The 22,690-nt window shown below is 33.8% G+C and overlaps 1 protein-coding gene across 1 annotated transcript; it reads right to left on the bottom strand.

The window, feature by feature from the left end:
- Positions 1-1,194: 1,194 nt before the first annotated feature.
- On the bottom strand, positions 1,195-21,801 carry LOC123895400 (cytochrome P450 93A3-like). Its single transcript, XM_045945680.1, has 3 exons — positions 20,005-21,801; positions 17,783-18,268; positions 1,195-1,457 (listed from the first exon to the last, which is right to left on the bottom strand). The coding sequence occupies exons 1-3, from the start codon at positions 20,917-20,919 to the stop codon at positions 1,314-1,316; spliced, it is 1,545 nt and encodes a 514-aa protein (XP_045801636.1). The 5' UTR covers positions 20,920-21,801; the 3' UTR covers positions 1,195-1,313.
- Positions 21,802-22,690: the final 889 nt, after the last annotated feature.

The following is a 22,690-nucleotide window of genomic DNA, read 5'->3' as shown; positions in this document are numbered from 1 at the left end:
GTTGCAATATTATGCGGAATAATTAGAAACAGTCCTGACCACCTTGTAATCGCATACCATATCTCAGTTGCACGCTTGCAATGGAGAAAACATGACATGCCGATTCAATACACACAGTACAAAGCACACAGTTGAAATTATTATCATGTATCATCCTCCGCTTACGTAAATTGTCCTTAGTTTGAATTCGATCTAAAATCAGCTGCCACAAAAAAGTGATGACCTTAGACGGTGCCGGGCTCTTCCACAAATTCTTAAACACAAAGCACCTAATCTGAACATGCTCAAACATATTCTCAACTCTTACGACAGGTGGTGCACGCCTAATCTGACCATTTTACTCAAATACATAGAAAGGTTCTTCGACAAATGAAAATGGCGTTCAACTCGCCCAAATTTTTGTCTCGCATCTATGTTACATTACAAGAGGTAACTTGTAATAAGTAAAGGAAATAAAGCAACAACTCTAACAAGCCATAAGAGGTGCCAAGTGAGTAAGATATAAATCAGTTCACTCAAAAAACAATTAAATCACATCTTAAATCACCACTCAACTCACAAGTTTGCCTTCTACCCAATCAATTTTTAAAACAGATTCATTGTCAGGGAAAAAGAAAGAGTTCAATTTACTTTGGATTACAAATCCATTACACAATTTTTTTTAATTAATGGAAGAAAAACTAAAAAATAACCAATAACAACATGGGGTCACTTTACACAATTTTAACACAAAAAAAAAGAAACAGAAACTGTAAAATGTAAAATGTTTAAGCTTAACAATGAGTGCCTAGTATCATGATATCCAGAAACAGAAACAATAATTACTAGTTCACTCTTAAAGTTGCATGAAAGGAAAAAAAAATTAAATCTAAAACCCTAAAAAAAGGAGAAACAAACCTGAAATTGACATTTGATTTTTCAAAATTGCAAGAGGCGGTGATGGTTGTTTAGTGGTGGAGGGAGATGTCGCCGGCGATGATTGGTGGTGGAGGGAGATCGGCGCAGAGGCTCGGTGAGAGGAAGAAAACAGCGAGGAATGGAAAGAGAAAAATAAAGGAACATGTGTGGCAATATGGTATAAAAAATAAAAATAAAATAGAAATATAGGTATAAAGGAATAGTAGAGTATATTTGTTGTATTTTTGGTATTAAATGTGTCCCTATAGCATTTCTGATAAAATAACACAATAGAACTGCATACTTACTAATTAATATAATATACCTAAAAGACCCTTACTAAAATAAACCACATCAGTCATTATTCTTTTATTGTTAAAGGACCCTATAACTATTCATGCATCATCAACCTTTGCTCAATTAACACTAGAAGGAATGCTATTAACACGGGGTATAGGAACACACATCAAAGGATGAGCCCTTCGAAGGGTCATAGCTGCTTTCTCTTCCATGTTAACTGCTCCATCACCATCAACCTTCCATTCAAAACATTGAATCATGTTAGGGTACTGTAGGGTGAATTCTTAATGTTTCTTTGACAATTGCTTGCAAGTATGGAAGATTGGGAATATCTGATTCTTCTATTAATCTATTCTTATCTAACATTATTGAATCAATCTCTTGTCTTGCTTTGTCCATTACATCTGGATTGTTTATTAACTCAGCCAAAGCCCATTCCATTGTTATAGCAGATGTATCTGTTCCTGCCATAAATATATCCTGCACAAACCATGCATACTCTAAAGTTATAAATCCTAATTGGTTATTTTTGTTAGGATTTTTGGGTCACAATTGTAATATTACATGTGTCACTGCCATTATGTAATTAGCCAAAGCTGCAGTGGTCTAATTAATAATAAGTACCTATGGCTAAAAGCATAAAGAATAATGCTAGCAACACACTCTTTAACAAACACACTCCAACACACTCTCTTTTATTGGTTGAAATTCACATGGATCCCATAAAAAAATGTGAACCCATATAACTTTTATGGGACCCATATAAATTTTAACCAATAGAAGAGAGTGTGTTAGAGTGTGTTTGTTAAAGAGTGTGTTGCTAGCACTCCTCAAGCATAAATATCAATAAAGGTAATTTACTGTGTAGAAAGGTTTTAAATTGCGGTCCGCATCCGCAATTGCAGTCGCAATATTGCTGATGCGGTAACCACTGCAACCGCATCGTACCGCAATTGCAGTGTGATCTTAATTCACGTGTACGGCCGCATCATAACTGCATCACAACCGCATCGGAAGCCGCATCAGATGTTTTCGGCTATGTTCATTTCAAATTTTCTCACCAAAAAATAAAATTTATGAACTTCAAATCCTAATTTGTTTCTAATTAATGCAAAATCTTACTTTTAACAATCTCTCAACCGTGTATTTTCAATACATTCAAATTATTGTTTATGGAATAAACTAAAACTATGTAATAGTGGATAAATAGTGTAGTTACATACTAGTTTCATTTTATATAGCTCGTGAAATTTCAAAATGATTTCACATCGCAACAACCGCAATGACCGCATTCGCAACAACTGCAACCGCATCCACGACCGCAACCGCAATTTAAAACCTTAAACCATAAGTCAATATCTAATTTGATGAGGGGCCAAATTAGAATATCTAGTTTATAGGGATTATGGTCCCCAATTGTAGATATAACCTGAAAACGACAGCTCATCAGAAAAGGTTTTTTCTTCATCCCCATCAGAGGAGATTTAAGGAGCCCATAAGGACCTCTACAGTTGGAAGATCACATACCCAGCAGGTGACCTCTAATCATTATCAATGGCAATAATATAGAAAGTATTAATGAAAATAAAAATGATGAAAATAATATAGAAAGTATGTATTGATGAAAATAATACAGAAGTTAGAAAACTTGCATACCAAGATGAAAGCCTTGACATTCTCTCTGCTCAATTTGATTTCAGTACTCTCATCCTCAAGTATTTCCAACAAAATATCAAGTAGATCCTTAACATGAGAAACACCTTCACGGCTTCACCCTTTTCCTTCCTTTTCTTCTTTTCATCTTGATGTTCTTTTATCACCTTCTCCATCATTGTGTCAAACCTTTCCATAATCCCTTTAAGCCTTTTATTCATTCCCTGAAAATCCAAATTCTTACAAAACCATATAAAATGTGACACATTAAACTTCCCTGTAAGTTCTGTAGTGTCTTTAACCATCTTCCTAATATCCTCAACATCATCATCATTGTCAGAACAAGTTTTTCTCATTATCATCCTTGTTATGATGTTATTTGTAAGAGTTAAGAGCTCATCACCAACATCAACGACCTCACGAGCTTCCCCTTTCTTCTGCAAGAGCCTCAGAAACCTTAAAGTCTCTTGTTGCCTCAAGGGACGAAGTTGATCAAGAGTTCTTCCACCAAGAAGCTTTGACATGCACATCTTCTTCATGAATTTCCAATAGTTACCATAGGGTGCAAATAAGAAACCCTTTAAGCCATATGATAAATAGACAATTGCAGCATTTATAATATGGTTAGAGAAATAAGTTTCATTGGTTTTAAGAAACTCCTTTGCTATTTCTGGACTTGAAGTTACTACACATAACTTAGAACCTAAGAAAACTTGCATTAAAGGACCATATTGTGTTGAGAGTTTGTGAAAACTTTGGTGAGGTAATTTAGAAATGGGTAAATGATCGTTTACCCCCCTGCAAAATAAGGGAATTTTCGTTTTCCCCCCTATTCAGATTTTTTTTCTGTTTACCCCTTTGCAAAAAATAGATTCTGTCATTTACCCCCCTAAGTGTACAGCAGGACATCTGACTGTGCAAATTTGCTGACATAGCTTGTACACATGGAAAAAATTCATTTTATATTTATTTTTAAAATTCCATGTCATTTATTAATTTTTTTTGGTACATGTCATTTATTAATTATTTTTATAAAATAATTAAGGCTAAATTATATATTTGGTCTTAATTTATTTATTGGTTTCATTTTATTCCATTAACTATTTATTCTTACACTTAAGTCCCTTAACTTATCCCCGTCTGTCAAATAAATCATTTTCCATTATATTTTGACAAAACCGTTAATCTTCATCGCTATTATTCATCACATTCAACACCAAACCCATAAACTTATACAAATTCATCACATTTACAAAAAAAAAAAAAAAAACCAAAAATTTTAAAACTTCAAACTTCAATGTTTATTCTTTCACCTAATTCAAACCCATAAAATCATCGTAACTGCTGGATTTCATAGATTCTCTCAATTTTTCTACAAATTTAAACCCTTGAAATCATTCCTAAAAATTCCCCCAAATTCCCCAATTTATTTTTTCTACCCTAAACCCAGAAAATTATCCCAAATTTTCCCATCACCATAATCGATTCAGAATTCTAATCGCAAGAAAATTACCCCAAATTCCTCCATCACATGATTGATTAAGATTCTTTACGTGAAAGAGAAATGGGTTAAAAAAAATGGAAGTTGTGAAGAGAAAGAAGATGGGGTTGGAATGGTTAACTAGGAAGCTTCCGAACAATCACTTAGGTAGATTAGAAGAAGGAGAAAAGAAAAAGATGAACTTGTTAGAAGAAAGAGAGGAACAGGGAACAAAGTCACCGGCCACATCTAGTTTTTAATTTTTTATTCTGGATTTTTTGGTTTTTTTTTTTTTGTATGATAGATGTGATGAATTTGTATGAGTTTCTGGGCTTAGTGTTTGAATGTGATGAATACAGTGATGAGTTTTGTCAAAATTTTAACGGAAAATAATTTAATTGACCGACGGAGATAAGTTAAGCGACCAAAATAAAATTAATAAATAAGTTAAGACCAAATATATAATTTAGCTTTAATTATTTTATAAATTTTTTTAATAGATGATGTGGAATTTTAAAAATAAATATAAATGATTTTTTTTCCACATATACAAGTCACGTCAGCAGATTTACACAGTCAGATGTCCTGCTGTACACCTAGGGGGGTAAATGAGGAAATCTATTTTTTGCAAGGGGTAAACAGAAAAAAAATCTGAACAGGGGGGTAAACGAAAATTTCCTTATTTTGCAGGGGGTAAATGATCATTTACCCTTTAGAAATTAAGTGAAGGTGTCCGATGATAGGTAGTGTTGGAGGGCTCGGTGGAGTGAGATGGTTCTTGTTTTTGTTTCTATAGTATGGCTAGAATTGCAATGGTGAAGAGTAGCCAAAGGAAGAAGAGTTGGATGTAGTCTACCATTAAAGTCATACTTGAATATTATTGGAAGAAATGGTGAATATGATGTTGATTATGACTTATATATAAGGTAACTTGTAGGAGTTAAAATGAACAATATATTTTGATTTAACTTCCCGCCTTACAGATATAAGTTTATGGCATCCTATAATGCAGGCAAATTTGGATTTTAGTCTATAAAAAAAGAATTCATCTTGATTTAACTTTGTAATATCTGATTCCTTTTATTTTAGTCCCTCGACATGATATATCATTAAAAAAAATAAAATGGTGGGGCTATAATTTGCTGGCTGAACTATAGCCACACATGCAAATGTTGCTGACTTTTTTTTCTTTTCTTTACTCATAATTTTGTGTTTTTTAATTATTTTTTAGAAGGACCAAAATTAATGTTATATTTTTAATATATCAGGTTATCTCTAAACTACTTTTTATTGGAACATAGAGCACATTAGTGCCTGAATTAAAAATAAATTTAGAGTCCACATCTCATAGTAGAACTAATATTTATATTTTAAAAAATATAAAAGTTAAAGATATACTCCACATATTATAAGCACATTCTTCTTCATATGTTGTGGGAAATTACTGAGGTTATTTTACCCCAACAATATTCTCGAGTCTCGACTTAATAGAAAGAGTAATAGAAAAAGTCAAGAACACGTGTTACTATAGTTATTTTCCTTTGCGTGTTAAGAATAAACCCTGGTGAAATAGAGTGAGACCTCATAATAACTGCTGCGGCCAAAGAAAAAATACGAAGGAGCAGGCAAAGTTATATTCCATATGACATGAATACAAACAAGAACACATACTCCCTTCGTACACAATTATAAGTAAAATTCAATTTTTAGGTTCATTGAAAAAATAATGTATCTAGTCAATAATATAGATCAAATACATTATTTTTTCAATAATAAACCTAAAAAATGAATTTTGCTTATAATTATGTTCGAGGGAGTACATGATGGCGCGGATGGCTGAAAATCAATTAACTGGAGGCATGTAATCATTGAACTAAGAAATTATCCGCAAATATTGCGCAACTCCCCCAGAATACAACCGGTTCTTCTCAACGATAAACATCTTGAGGCTATCAAGACACGAGAATATCAACAATGTGGTAACTCAGACACTTCACATAATGAAAAAGGCTAAAGCATTGAAACTTATAATAATATACAATATTTTTCTCAAAACCTTTTGTTTTCACGGTCAAGTATTTTGATACTTGATATAATCTTGAATATATCACACATGAAAAACCACACTTTTCATTCTGATGTTGTTTCCTTCTTATAAGCAATTGACTAAAAAAAATTTAACGTTGCAAAACCACAAATGCTAATAATTAGGATTGTGTAACTGTCCAATAGCAAGTAAATAGGTACAATTCATTTTTTTTTTTTTTTGACAAACACAAACTTAAAACATTTCATTAATCAAAATAGTTTCAATACAAGTAGGTATCCTCTCAAGATAATAGCGACTAGCCCAAGAAATGGCCACTCTAGCAAGCTTATGGGCAACCATGTTCGCTTGTCGCTTGGCAAACTTCACCTTAAAGTTAGAATTAAAAGACAAATAACTTTGAATATTACATATGATGGAATTAAATTCGGAAAAGCCCTTATGCAGATTTTGTATTGCATCCACTACTATTTTAGAATCGGTCTCAAATATGACGTTAGTGATGCCTCTTCTTGCTGCCTCCGTCATTGCTTCTAGCAATGCTATAGCTTCTCCTTCTATAATAGAGCACCTTCCTTGATTCCATGATGTTCCAGCCATGACGAATTGACCCGTATGATCACGAACACACCAACCTGCACTAGTTTTCATTTCCTTCTTGTGGAATGCCGCGTCGACATTGCATTTCTGCCATCCGAAGGGGGGTTTTTGCCACTGTAATGAACGTTCTATCTGCTGCGGCTGATTAGCATTGTTATTGCTGGAGCGTATCAGCTGAACCTCCTGCCACTCATTCCATAACACTGATGCCTTAATCCCAACACTTCGGCCCGCTTCTTTCTCACCATTCCAAACACAATTGTTTCTATTATTCCATAGCACCCAAAATACCATAGCAAACAGCCCTGCTACTCTTTCATTCTCATTTCTACACACCTGCATTGTTAGAACTTATGAACAATGAATGGATGAATGTGAATGAACAAATTGTGAGAAAGAATGAGAGAAAAGGGGTAAATTCATTAATGATCAATTGATATATCTTTACAATGGTGTAGTATGGTTTTTATACACAAAACCAATGAGTTAGCATTAACCAACTATGGTTACTTATTCACATAGCAGTTAACTCAACTAACTAACCTACACACTAACTAATTCTGTTTTACTTGTAAAGCAAGTAACAGCTTTTGCAATAACCAAACTAACTCAATTTTAACTAACTTTGAATTATTCTTAACACACCCCTTTAATTCAAAGTCTCAAGGCTTTGAACATTCATCATTCTTCTTAAATCCTTGAATCTATCAATCTTCAATGGCTTAGTGAGCACATCTGCCATTTGCTTTTCTGTGTTGCAGTAAGTCATTTTGATCTTCCCCTTTGTAACTTGATCTCTCAAAAAATGAAACTTTGTTTCTATATGTTTGCTTCTTCCATGAGCTATAGGGTTTTTGGCCAGATTAATGGCTGATTTGTTGTCAACCATTAGCTCTACTTCCTGTTCAATATCAATCTTCATTTCCTGCAGTAATGCTAGCAACCAGATTCCTTGGCAAGCAGCATTGCAGGCAGAAATGTATTCTGCTTCACATGTGGATAAGGCAACTACACTTTGCTTTTTTGAACTCCATGAGATTGGACAATTGAACAATGTGAAGATGTATCCCATTGTGCTTCTTCTTTCAACTTTATCACCTGACCAGTCAGAGTCACAATAACCAACAAGCTTCTTTTGGTTCTCATCTGTTTTGGTGTACAAAACACCATAGTCAATTGTGCCCTGTAGGTATCTTAGGATTCTCTTCACTGCTTGTATATGTGACAGTTTAGGTGATTGCATAAATCTGCTAACAATCCCTACACTATGACATATATCTGGCCTTGAGTTGCAAGCATATCTAAGGCTTCCTACCATCTGTTTATAGTGAGTACTATTCACATATTTGCCTTCATCATCAGCATTCAAATTTGATGCAGTTTCCATTGGAGTGTTAGCTGGATTACAATCCATCATGTTGAATCTCTTTAGTATATCTGAAGCATACTTCCTCTGATGTATCAGCATACCACTACTTGTCTTAGTGAATTCCAGCCCAAGAAAATATTTCAAACCTCCTAAATTGGTCATGTCAAATTCTGAGCTTAGCAGACTTGTTAGCTTCTTAACTTCATCTTTACTGCTGCCAGTTATTAGTAAGTCATCAACATATAGGCACACTATGCAAAGTCTATTCTGTGATGTACCTTTGACATAGATTCCATGTTCAACAGTGCATTTTGAGTATCCATTTTTGCTGAGAAACTCATCTATTCTCATGTTCCAAGCTCTTGGTGCTTGTTTTAGGCCATACAATGCTTTGTTCAGTTTCAACACATGATCTTCCTTTCCTTTAACTATGAAACCCTGAGGTTGTTCAATATATACTTCCTCCTCAAGTTTGCCATTGAGAAATGCAGACTTGACATCCAATTGAACAAATTCCCAGTCAAAGTGATTTGCAATAGCAACTACTAGTCTCACAGTTTCAATCCTTGCCACAGGTGCAAAGATTTCAGTAAAGTCAATACCTTGTTTCTGTAGGAATCCTTTGGCAACCAATCGTGCTTTGTACTTTGCTATAGTGCCATCAGGTAGGTATTTCAATTTGTATATCCATTTGACTGCTATAGGCCTCTTGTTTGCAGGCAGATGGACCAAGTTCCATGTGTTGTTCTTTTCAATTGAGGCTATTTCTTCCTCCATTGCTCCCCTCCATTCTTCATATTTTGCTGCTTGTTGATATGTCAAGGGCTCAGTGTCTACATATAATGCAAAATGCACTATATCACCATCTGGTGTGATCATGTCATCTGGGATTGTTTCATACCCTTGCAGATTTCTGTTTGGAATACCTCCTCTTTCTGATCTTCTTAGTACAACTGGCTCATTTGCAGTTGTTGGAGGTGTTAGCATAGTGTTTTCTTCAGTTGCTTCTTCATCAAGTAACTGAAATGGAACATACTTTTTATCTTGTGCTGTATTTCCATTTCAATCCCAGCTCTTATCTTCTTCAAAAGTGACATCTCTACTGCTGGTTACCTTTTTTGTGATTGGATTGTAGAGTTTATAGGCACCTGCAGTGTGATATCCTATCATGATCATCATTTCACTTTTATCATCAAGTTTCTTCCTCTTTTGATCTGGTATGTGTCTGTGACAAAGACATCCAAATACCCTAAGATGCTTCACTGATGGTGTGTGACCTGACCAAATTGCTTCTGGTACCTTATCTATTTGCTTTGTAGGACATCTGTTCAGAACATAGCAGGCTGTAACTACAGCTTCACCCCAAAAGCTGTGAGGTAGATTCTTTTCTCTTAGCATGCATCTGGTCATATTCATGATAGTTCTATTCCTCCTTTCAGCCATTCCATTGTGTTGAGGAGTGTATGGAGCTATTATTTCATGCTGAATTCCATTTTCTGAACAAAATGTCTTGAATTCATTTGAGGTGTATTCACCACCACCATCACTTCTTAGAATTTTAATCTTCTTTTCTGATTGCTTTTCAACTAACAGTTTGAATGATTTAAAATTCTGAAGCACTTCATCTTTGCTCTTCATTAAGTGAATCCACATCATTCTGCTGAATTCATCAATGAATGATACAAAGTACTTGTTTCCTCCTAAAGATAGTGTGTCAAATGGACCACATACATCTGTATATACTACATTAAGTACCTGCTTAGCTCTCATTGCAGTATTCTTGACAAAAGACTTTCTTGCTTGCTTGCCTATCAAGCAATGTTGACATATATCTCTAGGGATCTTAATTGCAGGTAATCCATTGACCAGTTCATTGTTTTGCAGATGACTCAAGCTTTTAAAGTTCAGATGACCATACCTCAGATGCCATAACCACGCTTGGTCATTGATCTTTATTGTAGCCAGACATTGGGATTGATTTGCAGTCAAGGTGACTTGGAATGTTCTATTCTGAGATAGAGGGGCTCTCAGAATAGTGTTGTTCTGAGAATCATACACTTCCATGATGTTATTCTCCATATGCATAATGAATCCCTTCTCTAGTAACTGTCCCAAACTTAGTAAATTTGTTTTCATGTCTGGTACATATAGAACACCAGTGATGATGGCTTGATTTCCTTTCTTGCCTTTGATCAATACATCACCTACTCCTTCAGCTGGAATTGTTCTATTGTCTGCAAACCTTATTTTAGTTTTTGATGAACTGTTGAAGTTGATTAGCCAATCTCTATGGCTTGTCATGTGATTGCTGCAACCTGTGTCAAGATACCAATGTTCTTGATCATCTTTAATATCTGTAATGGTAGCCATGTACAGTGTTGGATCAACCTCTGAGTCACTATCTTCCTGAGCAATATGTGCTTCAGCCTTATTCTTTCCTCCATACCTTGGAACCTTCTTGCCTCTGCAATCTTTTGCAAAGTGACCAAACTTCTGGCAATTATAGCACTGTATGTTCTTCAAATTGAACTTCCCTTTCTTATCTTGATTTGATGCAGTGCCTTGAGATGAAGATTCAGCTTGATCATTGTTTTTCTTTGAGTTATCTTGTGAATTATTATTCTTCTTGGACTTATCTTTCCCCTTCCATTTGCCATTGCCTTTCTTTTCTGCATGAGCTTGCAATGCTTGATCAGTGGCCCTATCTTTTGTTCTTTCCATGATTCTTTGTTCATGAGACTCCAGTGTACATTGTAATTCATCCAATGTCAATGTTGACAAATCTTTGGTTTCCATTATTGCAACAGTGATATAATCAAACTTAGGAGATAAAGTTCTCATAACCTTACCAACAATGGTTTGATTGTCACAAGTATCACCACAACTCTTCATCTGATTTGTGATGTTTGTGATCTTGTTAAAGTAATCTGCAATGCTTTCATTGTTTTCCATCTGCAGCAGTTCAAATTTCCTTTTCCAAGTTTGTAATCTAACCTGCTTCAGCTTCTCATTCCCTGAGTGTGCTTTCTCAAGAATGTCCCAACATTCCTTAGCTGATGTTGCATTCTCAATCTTCTGGAAATTCACCAAATCAACACATTGATGAATGAAGAACATTGCTTTGAAATCTTTCTTCTTCAATGCACGATGTGCATTCCTCTGATTGTCTGTTGCATCTGCTGCTAATTCAGTGATAGCAGTTTCAATCACATCTTGTACTTCTTGAAACCCAAATATCACTTTCATTTGCTTATTCCATCGATCACAATTGCTTGCATCAAGAATTGGCAATTTCCCACCAAAACTGTTGCTGAGTGTTTCTAGTTGGCTTGTCATCTTCTTCCTGAGTTAATTGATCAAATTGCAGTGAATCTTGATCAATTCTTTAATGCCACGAACCTTGAGGCTCTAGATACCAGTTTGTTAGAACTTATGAACAATGAATGGATGAATGTGAATGAACAAATTGTGAGAAAGAATGAGAGAAAAGGGGTAAATTCATTAATGATCAATTGATATATCTTTACAATGGTGTAGTATGGTTTTTATACACAAAACCAATGAGTTAGCATTAACCAACTATGGTTACTTATTCACATAGCAGTTAACTCAACTAACTAACCTACACACTAACTAATTCTGTTTTACTTGTAAAGCAAGTAACAGCTTTTGCAATAACCAAACTAACTCAATTTTAACTAACTTTGAATTATTCTTAACATGCATAATGACATCTTTTACATTATGGTATCTGTGAGTGTATTCCAAAATTTTTGCTTCTAATCCAGCCCCTTTCCATGCTAATACGCTATCACTACATTCAAAAAATGCATGGCAATCATCTTCATTTTGTTGTTCACATATGGGACATGTTAAAGGACACGGCACAAACCTTTCATTTAATCGAATTCGGGTTGGCAAGCATCCCTTACAGTAATAGGTACAATTCATTTGAGTTAAAATAGATGTGAAAATAAGTTGCATTTTGAAATATAAAATATTTTACTTTTGAAATATCCAACCGTACACATGTGGGTCTATGGTGAATTAGTCATAAATAATATTCGAATTTGACATTAATAATTAAAATTATACATTAATAATCGTGAAGGTGGTCAACTAAGTAATTTATTTTAGGGGAAGAAAATATAATAGATTGAGGTGGACCACTTGTCCAGCGTAGCATTAGCCACACATATAATCCTTGATTATATTCTCCCACACAACACATATTACACGGCACATATTTGAGTAGTCAATAGGAGTAATGATGGCAACAACACTTTGGCCAAACACAATTAATGCTCTTGTTTTGCGATAAGCTTCATTCCCATAATGAAATTGTGTTTCTCAACTTGCTATGTTAAAAGTTTAGAGAGAAATAGAAAGTAAGGGTTATGGTTTTAATAATATCATAATTTAACATAAAGTCCAATAATATAAGTCCACTAATGTCTAATACTATTATCTAACACCTCTTTCAAATCCATAATGCATTAACATATAATTATGCGAGAGTTTGTCAACAAAAATCGAAAAAACATAATAATATAAATTCAAAATATTTTATTTCTAATATTGTTCCTCAAGCTAAAGTCAACTAAGCTTTGAGCTTGGCACAAAATCAACCCTGAAAATATGCTAAACTAACTAATAACATTAATCGAAGTGGAGAACCATATTCAGATTGCGCGCATACGCGTACTAGACAGATTCAGATTGAGAGTATATGCTCACCAGACAGAATCAGATATTCAGATTGCGAGCATACGCTCACCGGACAGATTGCGAGCATACGCTCACGAGTATTGCTACTCCCTCCGTCCCAAAACTTTAGTCTTTTTGGAGTTTTGCACGGAGATTAAGAAATGATATGTAAAATCATTTTTACCCTTACTTTATTAAGAAAGAGAAAATATATTTAATTAATGCTTTAACTTTTGTAAGGTACAAATGGTAAAATATCATTAAATGTGCATTGGTTTTTTAAAAGGACTAAAGTTTTGGGACAAAATTAAAAAGCTAAAAAAACTAAAAATTTGGAACAGATTGAGTATTTAGTAAGAAATATTTACACAAAAAAGAGTAGAATCCATAAAATTAAGGAATTTGACCAATCAAAAATTAGTTAACCATACATGAGAGAGAGTGATTCTAATTTATAAGTGATATATGTTAACACATAAGATTCTTTTCTTTCTTCCATAGAAAAAATCTTACTAAATAGTATTTTTCTACGCTCAAACAGATTCAGAGAAGAAATTAGGGAGGGGAACTTAACTAGGTTTTGGAAGGATGTGTGGGTGGGGGATCAAGCACTTCAACAAAGATTTCCTAGGCTATTCGAGATTTCGATGCAAAAAGATGACTTGGCTCAAGATATGGGGGTATGGTTGAACGGAGTGTGGCGATAGGAGTTCTTATGGCGGAGAACTTTTTTGTGTGGGAAGAGGAAATTTTGCGAGAATTGTAGGTGACAATTAGTAATGTTGCAACTACGGAGATGGCAGATACATGACTTTGGAGTCCGAATGTGGATGATGGTTTTTCGGTTAAGTCTGCGTTTGTATCACTTGATAGGATGTTGTTGAACCAAAATGTTGAAAATCCGTTGGAATCTTTTGTGTTTAAAAGCATTTGGAAGAGAGCAGCCCCCTCAAAAGTTTGTACGTTGGTCTGACAACTGTTTCTAAACAGAATTCCTACTAAGGATAATTTATATCAACCAAGAATTATTCGCGCCGAAGATGCGTTTTGTCCCATGTGTGTAGGCGCCGTGGAATCTTCTAGTCATTTATTTTTGCACTGTAATTTTGCAGCTGTTGTCTGGTATGCGATCAATCGATGGTTAGGTGTGCTGGTTGTGCTTCCCCCCCAGAAAATAATGACTGTGTACACTATTTTGGTTGGTAGTGGATGCAATAAAAGAAGGGTCTTGCTAACGAGTGCCCCCGGGGCACTCTTTAAACATTCAATTTAAAGAAACTTTTTATTCAAAAAGTTAAATACTACAATTTTCAATGCGTTGACTTTACGTATTTCGATAAAAATTCTATAAAAAAACTTAGTATTTAAGGGCTTAAAGAGTGCCCCGGGGGCACTATTTAGCATTTGCCATAAAAGAATTAGAAAGGGTTATTCAATATTCTGCCTCGCATATGTGTGGATTATGTGGAAGGTGAGAAATGATCGGGTTTTCAACAACGAGGGGGTCGTGGAGGCTGCGGTGGATTCTATTCTACGAATTTCGTGGCAATGGTATATGAATATAGTGGCGATGCGCTCATGCCTATTGTACGAATGGGTATGAAATTCGAGGGACTGTATGTTGCAGTGATTTTTCCAGCTATGTTCTGTTGTGCTGCTATTTTTTGCTTCTGTTGTGTTGATGCTATCGGCGGCCCTGCTATTTATGGTGCAGAGTACAAGCTATTTGTGTGTAGTTGCTATTGGTGTTTGTGGTTGTTAGTGCCACTTTTATGTCTATTTCACTTTGACGTTGTGGAGCCTTTGTATTTTATACTCCTCCGGTTTTTAATATAAGAAGAAATACATTTTTTAAATACATTAAAAAATTGACTATATTATAGATTAGATACATTCATTTTTCAATGTATCTAAAAAGTCAACTTCTTCTTATATTAAGGACTAGATGAATAGTTTTTAATTAGCTCCTTTTACTGGTTTATATGTTGTTCAAATTTGTAAACGTTTTGGCATCTGAAGTACATCTTGATGTATGAGTGCTATTTAATAATATTTTTCGCAGTTCAAAAAAGTAACGAGTAATAATTTAACATGAAACAAATTACTTACTTTAAACTATTTTGTAATACTTTGAATTTTATAAATAAAAAATATAAATTAGTAATCAAATAATTCTATATAATTATTGAGTAAAATAAAACTTTATATAATTATAAATAAAAATCATGAGAAAATAAACAAGTTAAGTTTTTTATATGAATCATGATCAAATAAATAACTCAATTATATATGTTAGATAAGTTAAATAAATATATGATATATCTCATTTGTAAATAATAAAACTACCGTTGCAAAAGAATTATATATAATTTGTTATAAAATTTAAATTAATATCTCATTTTGCATTTTTTTAAAATAAATATTTTACTTTAAAATATTGTAATTTTAATAGTATTTTGATTTTTTAGATTATTTCAATTACAAAATTACCCTTATGAGAAAATTGTGTGTATAATTAAAAGTTTATTATTTTTTAATCTTAACCATTGAATCTTTTTGAAAGAAAAATAACCATTAGATTTTGCATGTCCACCAGATCTAAGAGTGCACCATCACCAACAAATTTTTGTTTCAATTTCTTCATCTTCTTCCTCCATTCCTTTATCATTTTTTCATAACTTCATCATTCAAACCCAAAATATCAAAACAAATCCAAAATTAAATAAATTCCAAAATTGTAAAACTCTTAACTTTTATCAAAATCTCAAATCTCCAAACAAAAACTCTAAATCCCAAAAGTCAAATGCCCAACAACCCAACATTGGATTTCATCTTTACTTTCCAAATTCAATCTCATCAAACTCATCTCCGCCACCATGAACCAACAAACTGCCGTCGCTTTTTTATTTTAATTTTTAGTGTTGCCTTTCAATTTGTTGTGCTTCTTCTTTTATTAGTTGGTGTTGTTTTGAAGGTTGTCTTTGATTTTGTTCTTGAAGGATTCGAGTTCGGTGGACGAGCTTTCAGATCTGGGTTCAAACTTGTTGTTATTATTGATGATGGTGATGGGGTATAAGTGGTTGTGATGGTTAGGTCAAAGAGACAAAAAAAGGGAATTGATGGTGGTGATGGGGTATGAGTGATTGTGGTGGTTAGGTTAAACGAGCCTTTAAAGTGTGTGCGTCTAACCAACAGACTATTTAACAAAAAAATATTTAAATCCCATAACTAACTATTTCTTTAGTGGTCTCCGGGTAGCATGAAAATCAATTGCAGAGGATGCTATAGGAGATTACTTACAAATTCACGGTTTTATGAATCATGATCCTGCTTCTTGGAATCAAGGCGGCGGGATTTGTTCAAAGCGGTCGAATTAATATTCAAGGCGGATGGAATCCATTTGTTCAAAGCGGTGGAAATATTGAAGTCCAAGGGAATCCATTTTTTCATAGCATTTTTCTTCATTAGGTAATGGAACTGTCGGTCTTTACTTCAGTGATCATGCTCAATCAGATTCAGTCCAACAAATGTTCCATACGATGACCCAAAGTCAAATTTTTCTCTCACTCACCAATTCATTCGATCATTTGAAAAGGATATTCCCTCAAACCGACATATAAATGCCTTTTTACCATAGCTTGAAAGCATTCTAAATAGTTGATCAAAGTTCAAACAAAAACACACACTTTAGAGGTCTTTATGGGTTTTAACTTGACTTAGGTAAATGTGGGATATTTTCCTTCATAATGAAACCAAATTACTTGGCTACAATTCTTCACAGGGGCGGATGCAGGTTAAGGGGATTGGGGGCTCAAGCCGCCACAAGAATACTATTATTTTCTATCATAATACTATTATATTGTTTTTTTAGTGTAAATAAAATACTTCTAAGCCCCCATAAAATTGATTAAGCCACTAACTTACACTTATGTCTTTCTAATTTTTTTTTGATATATTTCCACTCTCCAGTTAAATCTTCTATGTCTCTCTTTAATTCTTATATCTTCTATTTCTTGTAGTAATGATTTTTAGTTGTATTTTATAAAATAAATAAATAAATTAGATATTCATTTAATTTTGTTAGCAAAATAAATCAGGCATCATCGAAGCAAATTGTTTAGGTTCAATTTTCAACTCTTGTGTATAGAGAATATTTGGATGTAATAAGATGAGAAATCACTTTGTATGCCAAACAAGATAGAAGATTAAGTAATATTAAACGGTAGTGAAACTTCATATCTACATATAACATGGTATAAGAAAGAAATCAAACATCATTTAAAAAGTAATTGGTTGGAATATTTTCTAGCCCCCACTGAACAAAATTTCTGGATCCGCCACTGATTCTTCATATCGGCCATTTTAGATGTTTGAGACTTTGAGGTAAGTTTTGATCATTTGTAGGAAAATACAATATACTTATGTAGATGTGAATACTCATAATAAAATAACACAATAGAAAATGCTTACTTACTAACTAATACAATATACCTAAAAAACCCTTACAAAAATAAATACATGAGTCATTATTCTGTTATTCTTAAGGACAGTATATAAATATTCTTGCATCATTATCAACATGTGGTCAATATACACTAGATGGAATGCTATTAAAACGGGGTATAGGAATACACATCAAAGGATAAGCCCTTGGAAGGGTCATAGCTGCTTTCTCTTCCATGTTGACAACTCCATCACCACCAACCTTCCATTCAAAACATTGAATCATGTTAGCAAGATTTGTGGGAACAACTTGAAGTGCTAATGAAGCACCAGGACAAGCCCTTCTACCAGTTCCAAATGGCATAAATTGAAAATTTTGTCCCCTTACATCAAACTTGTTATCTTCATTCAAAAACCTCTCTGGCCTAAACTCAAGTGGGTTTTCCCAAAGTTTAGGGTCCCTACCCATAGACCATAAATTAACAAACAAATTGGTGTTTGCTGGAATCTCATAACCATAAACAAGACAACTTTCAGATGATTGTCTACCTAACATTGGTGCTGTAGGGTGAATTCTTAATGTTTCTTTGACAATTGCTTGCAAGTATGGAAGATTGGGAATATCTGATTCTTCTATTAATCTATTCATATCTAACATTATTGAATCAATCTCTTGTCTTGCTTTGTCCATTACATCTGGATTGTTTATTAACTCAGCTAAACACCATTCGATTGTTATAGCAGATGTGTCTGTTCCTGCCATAAATATATCCTGCATAAACCATGCATAGGCTAAAGTTATAAATCCTAATTTTTTTTTTGAAAAAATCAAAGAAATATATTAAAACCTTTAAGCACAAAGATGTGCCTAAAAATTAAGAATAGATCTTACAAGGGAAAAAAGTTATAAATCCGAATTGGTTATTTTTAATGCAAAACATTAATAAAGTGAACACTATAGTATCATAAGAGTAAACTAAGTATCAATTGCATGCAATTGTAAAATTAATTTTTTTGAATTTTGTGGAACTAAATGATTCATAAACTCTCTATAACAATTTTAACGCAATGGCATACCAAAACCAGTAATCAAATCAGGATCTTGAATAAGTTAAAAGAGATATACGGCTATGTCATATCATCTAAGCACTCTTGGATTAGAATTAGAATTTTGCTGAATACATGATCAATATCCATGCAATTGTTTAATATTACATCACTTTTTATATTTGATTATTTGAAATTAGTTTTTCTTAAGATTAGAATTAGTTTTTCTTAGGACTAATACGTAATCAATATCCAATTTTATTTTAATCCGTATAGGTTAGCTGCTCCTTTCATCGCTGCTGCCATTTTGTCGTACTATAAGTATAAGTCTTGTTTATATATTTTGTCAAAATTATTGGTCAATCGGAAGAAATCGATCGAATTTCGTACAAGTTAGACAAAATATAATGTTGTTGCTAGATTTTGGGGGTACTCTTTAAAAAATTATTTGCTAATGACACAAGGTCAATGAAAAGCAAGCCGTAATGTCTAGTAATTGGTAAAAAGAGAGTATCTTCTCCCTTGGAAGTTTTTGATTTGGTGTTTATTTTCGGTGTTCCGACACCTATGTTATGTAGTTATTTTTTATTGGTCTTTGTTCATCTTGTACAAAGACCCGGTTATTAATATATTTTGTTGTTCAAAAAGAAAAAACATCTTTAATATATATATATGGGGTTTGCTAACTTAGACCCACCTAAAAACATGAAGGTTTAAGTTAGCAATGTGTACATTTTCACTTTGGACAAAAAAATCTTGACATTTAGTTATTTTACACTAGAAAATTGAGGGCTAGTTAGGTAAATTTTATTAAATGTTGGTGCAATCATTTTCTAATTTACACGCACTTAATTATAAATATATGCGATCTAAATAAACAACATAGGAAATCAAAAAACGACAACTTAAGAAAACATGTTACTCAACTTTGAAAAGGTGCACCTTGCTACCTTAGACCTTCATGTTAAAACATCAAATCAGTTTTACTAAACTACCCTTGGCTTGAAACTATATTAAAATAGTAAAAAAGAGTGTTTTGGTCTAAAGTGAAAAGGTGCACCTTGCTAACATAGACCTTCATGTTTTTAGATGGGTCTAAGTTTGCAAACTCATATATATATATATATATATATATATATATATATATATATATATATATATATATATATATATATATATATATATATATATATATATATATATATATATATATATCACCACCAAACTCCGGTCCACAGGACTAATTAATCTGGCTTGGGGGGTCAGTTCTGACATCAAGTGATTCCAAGTACTTAGGACTAGTACGTACGAGTATCTGATCAATATCTGCCTAATTTTGTCTTCAAGATAGTAGTATCAAAATCTAAAAAAAAATTTTGCTCGATGAAAATTAAAATTAAAATGAAAGTCTTTTGGTGAAAATAATATAGAAGTATAGAAGTTAGTAGAAAACTTGCATACCAAGATGAAAGCCTTGACATTCTCTCTACTCAATTTGATTTCAGTACTCTCATCCTCAAGAATTTCCAACAAAATATCAAGTAGATTCTTAACATGAGCAACACCTTCACCCTTTTCCTTCCTTTTCTTCTTTTCCTCTTCATGCTCCTTTATCACTCTTTCCATCATTGTGTCAAACTTGTCTATAATCCCTTTAAGCCTTTTGTTCATTCCCTGAAAATCCAAACTTTTACAAAACCAAATAAAATCTGACACATTAAACTTCCCTGCAAGTTCTGCAGTATCTTTCACCATCTTCCTAATGTCTTCAACATCACTATCATTCTCAGAACAAGTTTTTCTCATTATCATCCTTGTTATGATGTTATTGGTAAGAGTCAAGAGCTCGTCACCGACATCAACGATCTCGCGAGCTTCCCCTTTCTTCTGCAAGAGCCTCAGAAACCTTAAAGTCTCTTGTTGCCTCAAGGGACGAAGTTGATCGAGAGTTCTTCCACCAAGAAGCTCTGACATGCACATCTTCTTCATGAACTTCCAATAGTCACCATAAGGTGCAAACAAGAAACCCTTTGAGCCATATGATAAGTACTCAACTGCAGAAGTTATCATTCGGTTGGAGAAATAAGTTTCATTGGTTTTAAGAAACTCCTTTGCTATTTCTGGACTTGAAGTTACTACACATAGCATAGAACCTAAGTAAATTTGCATTAAAGGACCATATTGTGTTGAGAGTTTGTGAAAACTTTTGTGAGGTAATTTAGAAATAAGGTGAAGGTGCCCAATGATAGGTAGTGTTGGAGGGCTTGGTGGAGTGAGATGGTTGTTGTTTTTCTTTCTAGTTAGTATGGCTCGAATTGCAATGGTTGAGAGTAGCCAAAGGAAGAAGAGTTGGATATAGTCTACCATTAAAGCCATACTTGAATATTTTTGGAAGAAATGCTAAATTATAATGTTGATTGTGACTTATATATAAGATAAGATAACTTAGGATTAAAAATGAACCATATATTTTGATTTAACTTCCCACCTCACACATATAAGTTTAATTTATGGCTTAAATATAATTTGGGTAAAATATCTTTTTCGTATAGGTTTTTAGTTTCTATTTGTAACATAACTCAAGTTTTATCTGAAGAGATAAAAGAGAGCGTAGAGAACTCACTTAGTGGACCGATGGAAGAAATGCTCCGAGATGGAGGTCGGTAATCCAAGCATTGGAGACGACCCGATGATGGAAAAGGGGTACCTGCAGAAAACGCTTTGGCGCCCAAGTCAGTATAAGCTTGAGGTGGAGGTAGAGGTTAGAATAAAGCATACTGTGGTGAAGGGTTGTATATATAGACCAAAAAATGTGGCATTTGGCCGATGGATGTGACATTAAGTTTGGTTCAACCAAAAATATTGGTACAAATTAAACCATATCTCTAAAAAAAATATTTCTCCCACTAATCTCAACAGCAACAACAACAGTCTCTGTTCTCTCTCCCTCCCCGTGATAGTTTCTCTCCCCAAATTTGTGGTTTGCGGTAATTGTGAAGGTTGAGAAGCAAAGGTATTTGGCTTTATTGTTTTGGGGTGGTTGTTAATGGTTTTGTGTTTATATGTGTGAGTGTGAGAGAGTGGAAGGAGATGAAATGATGCCGAAGTTTCGGTTTTTAGGTTTCAATTTATGGTGTATGTATTGTTTTGAATTTGTGTATTTGGTTCTCTGTCATAGTTTGATCGGCAGAAGCAGAAGCATTAACATTTGCTTCGACCATGACGATATCATCCGGAGGCGTGTCTCCTTCACTTCCATCATTAATTAAGAGAATCAACAACAACTTAATATATAAACGGGTGGGTGAATGAGTTTCGGGTGTGAGTTTGATACTACCCAAACTCACACCCATATATTCAGGTGCCACCCAAACCCAAACTCAAACTCAGTCAACTCGGGTTTCGCCCGTTCACTTAAGTTTAGATTCGGGTGGATCTATCGGATTTGGATTTTCCTGACATCCCTATCTTCAATATAGCCTATAATGTTTGAATGGCTAGAAATGTGCATATTTATGAAGATAAAAGATACCCTAAAGGATATACTATATATAATGCAAATAATTTGACAGCTCTGGCCACAAACCTTACAAAAAGCTCTTCAAATTGCAAAATAGTGACTTTGAACGTGACTCTTTCGAAAGTGATTACTTCTATTATTTTGGATGAAATAAAATAAGTTAGCTTTTCATTCAAAAAACCAATTTGTTAACAAAGGGATTCAATTATATTGATGGGAACTAATTTGGCATTATGTACGAGGGAGGGATTGGTTTGCAAGTTGCATTCATTTTTATGAATAAAAAATTAAAAAGGGAATTTGAATAGAAACTAGTACTGTATTTTGTATGGAGACAATGACATTATTCTCCCTTAATTGCATAGTAACAAATGGTCATGAAGGAAATTGAAGGCAATGGATTAATTTGGATCCCACAGCAGAAAAACAAATAAACCCACCCCTGTAAAAACCAGAACACCTCCCCCTGCTATATCAGCAAAAGAATGCAACAGGTTGTAAAAATCTCTCTGGTTTGAACTCATTTGGATTCTTCCACAATTTGGGGTCCCCCTACCCATTGACCACAAATTCACACATATATATATATAGTCTTTGCTGGAATCTCATGAGTCATGTGTACATATC

This window comes from Trifolium pratense, linkage group LG7, assembly GCF_020283565.1.
Source record: "Trifolium pratense cultivar HEN17-A07 linkage group LG7, ARS_RC_1.1, whole genome shotgun sequence".
NCBI classification, from domain to species: Eukaryota; Viridiplantae; Streptophyta; class Magnoliopsida; order Fabales; family Fabaceae; genus Trifolium; species Trifolium pratense.
This window is presented reverse-complemented; position numbering and strand designations above follow the sequence as displayed.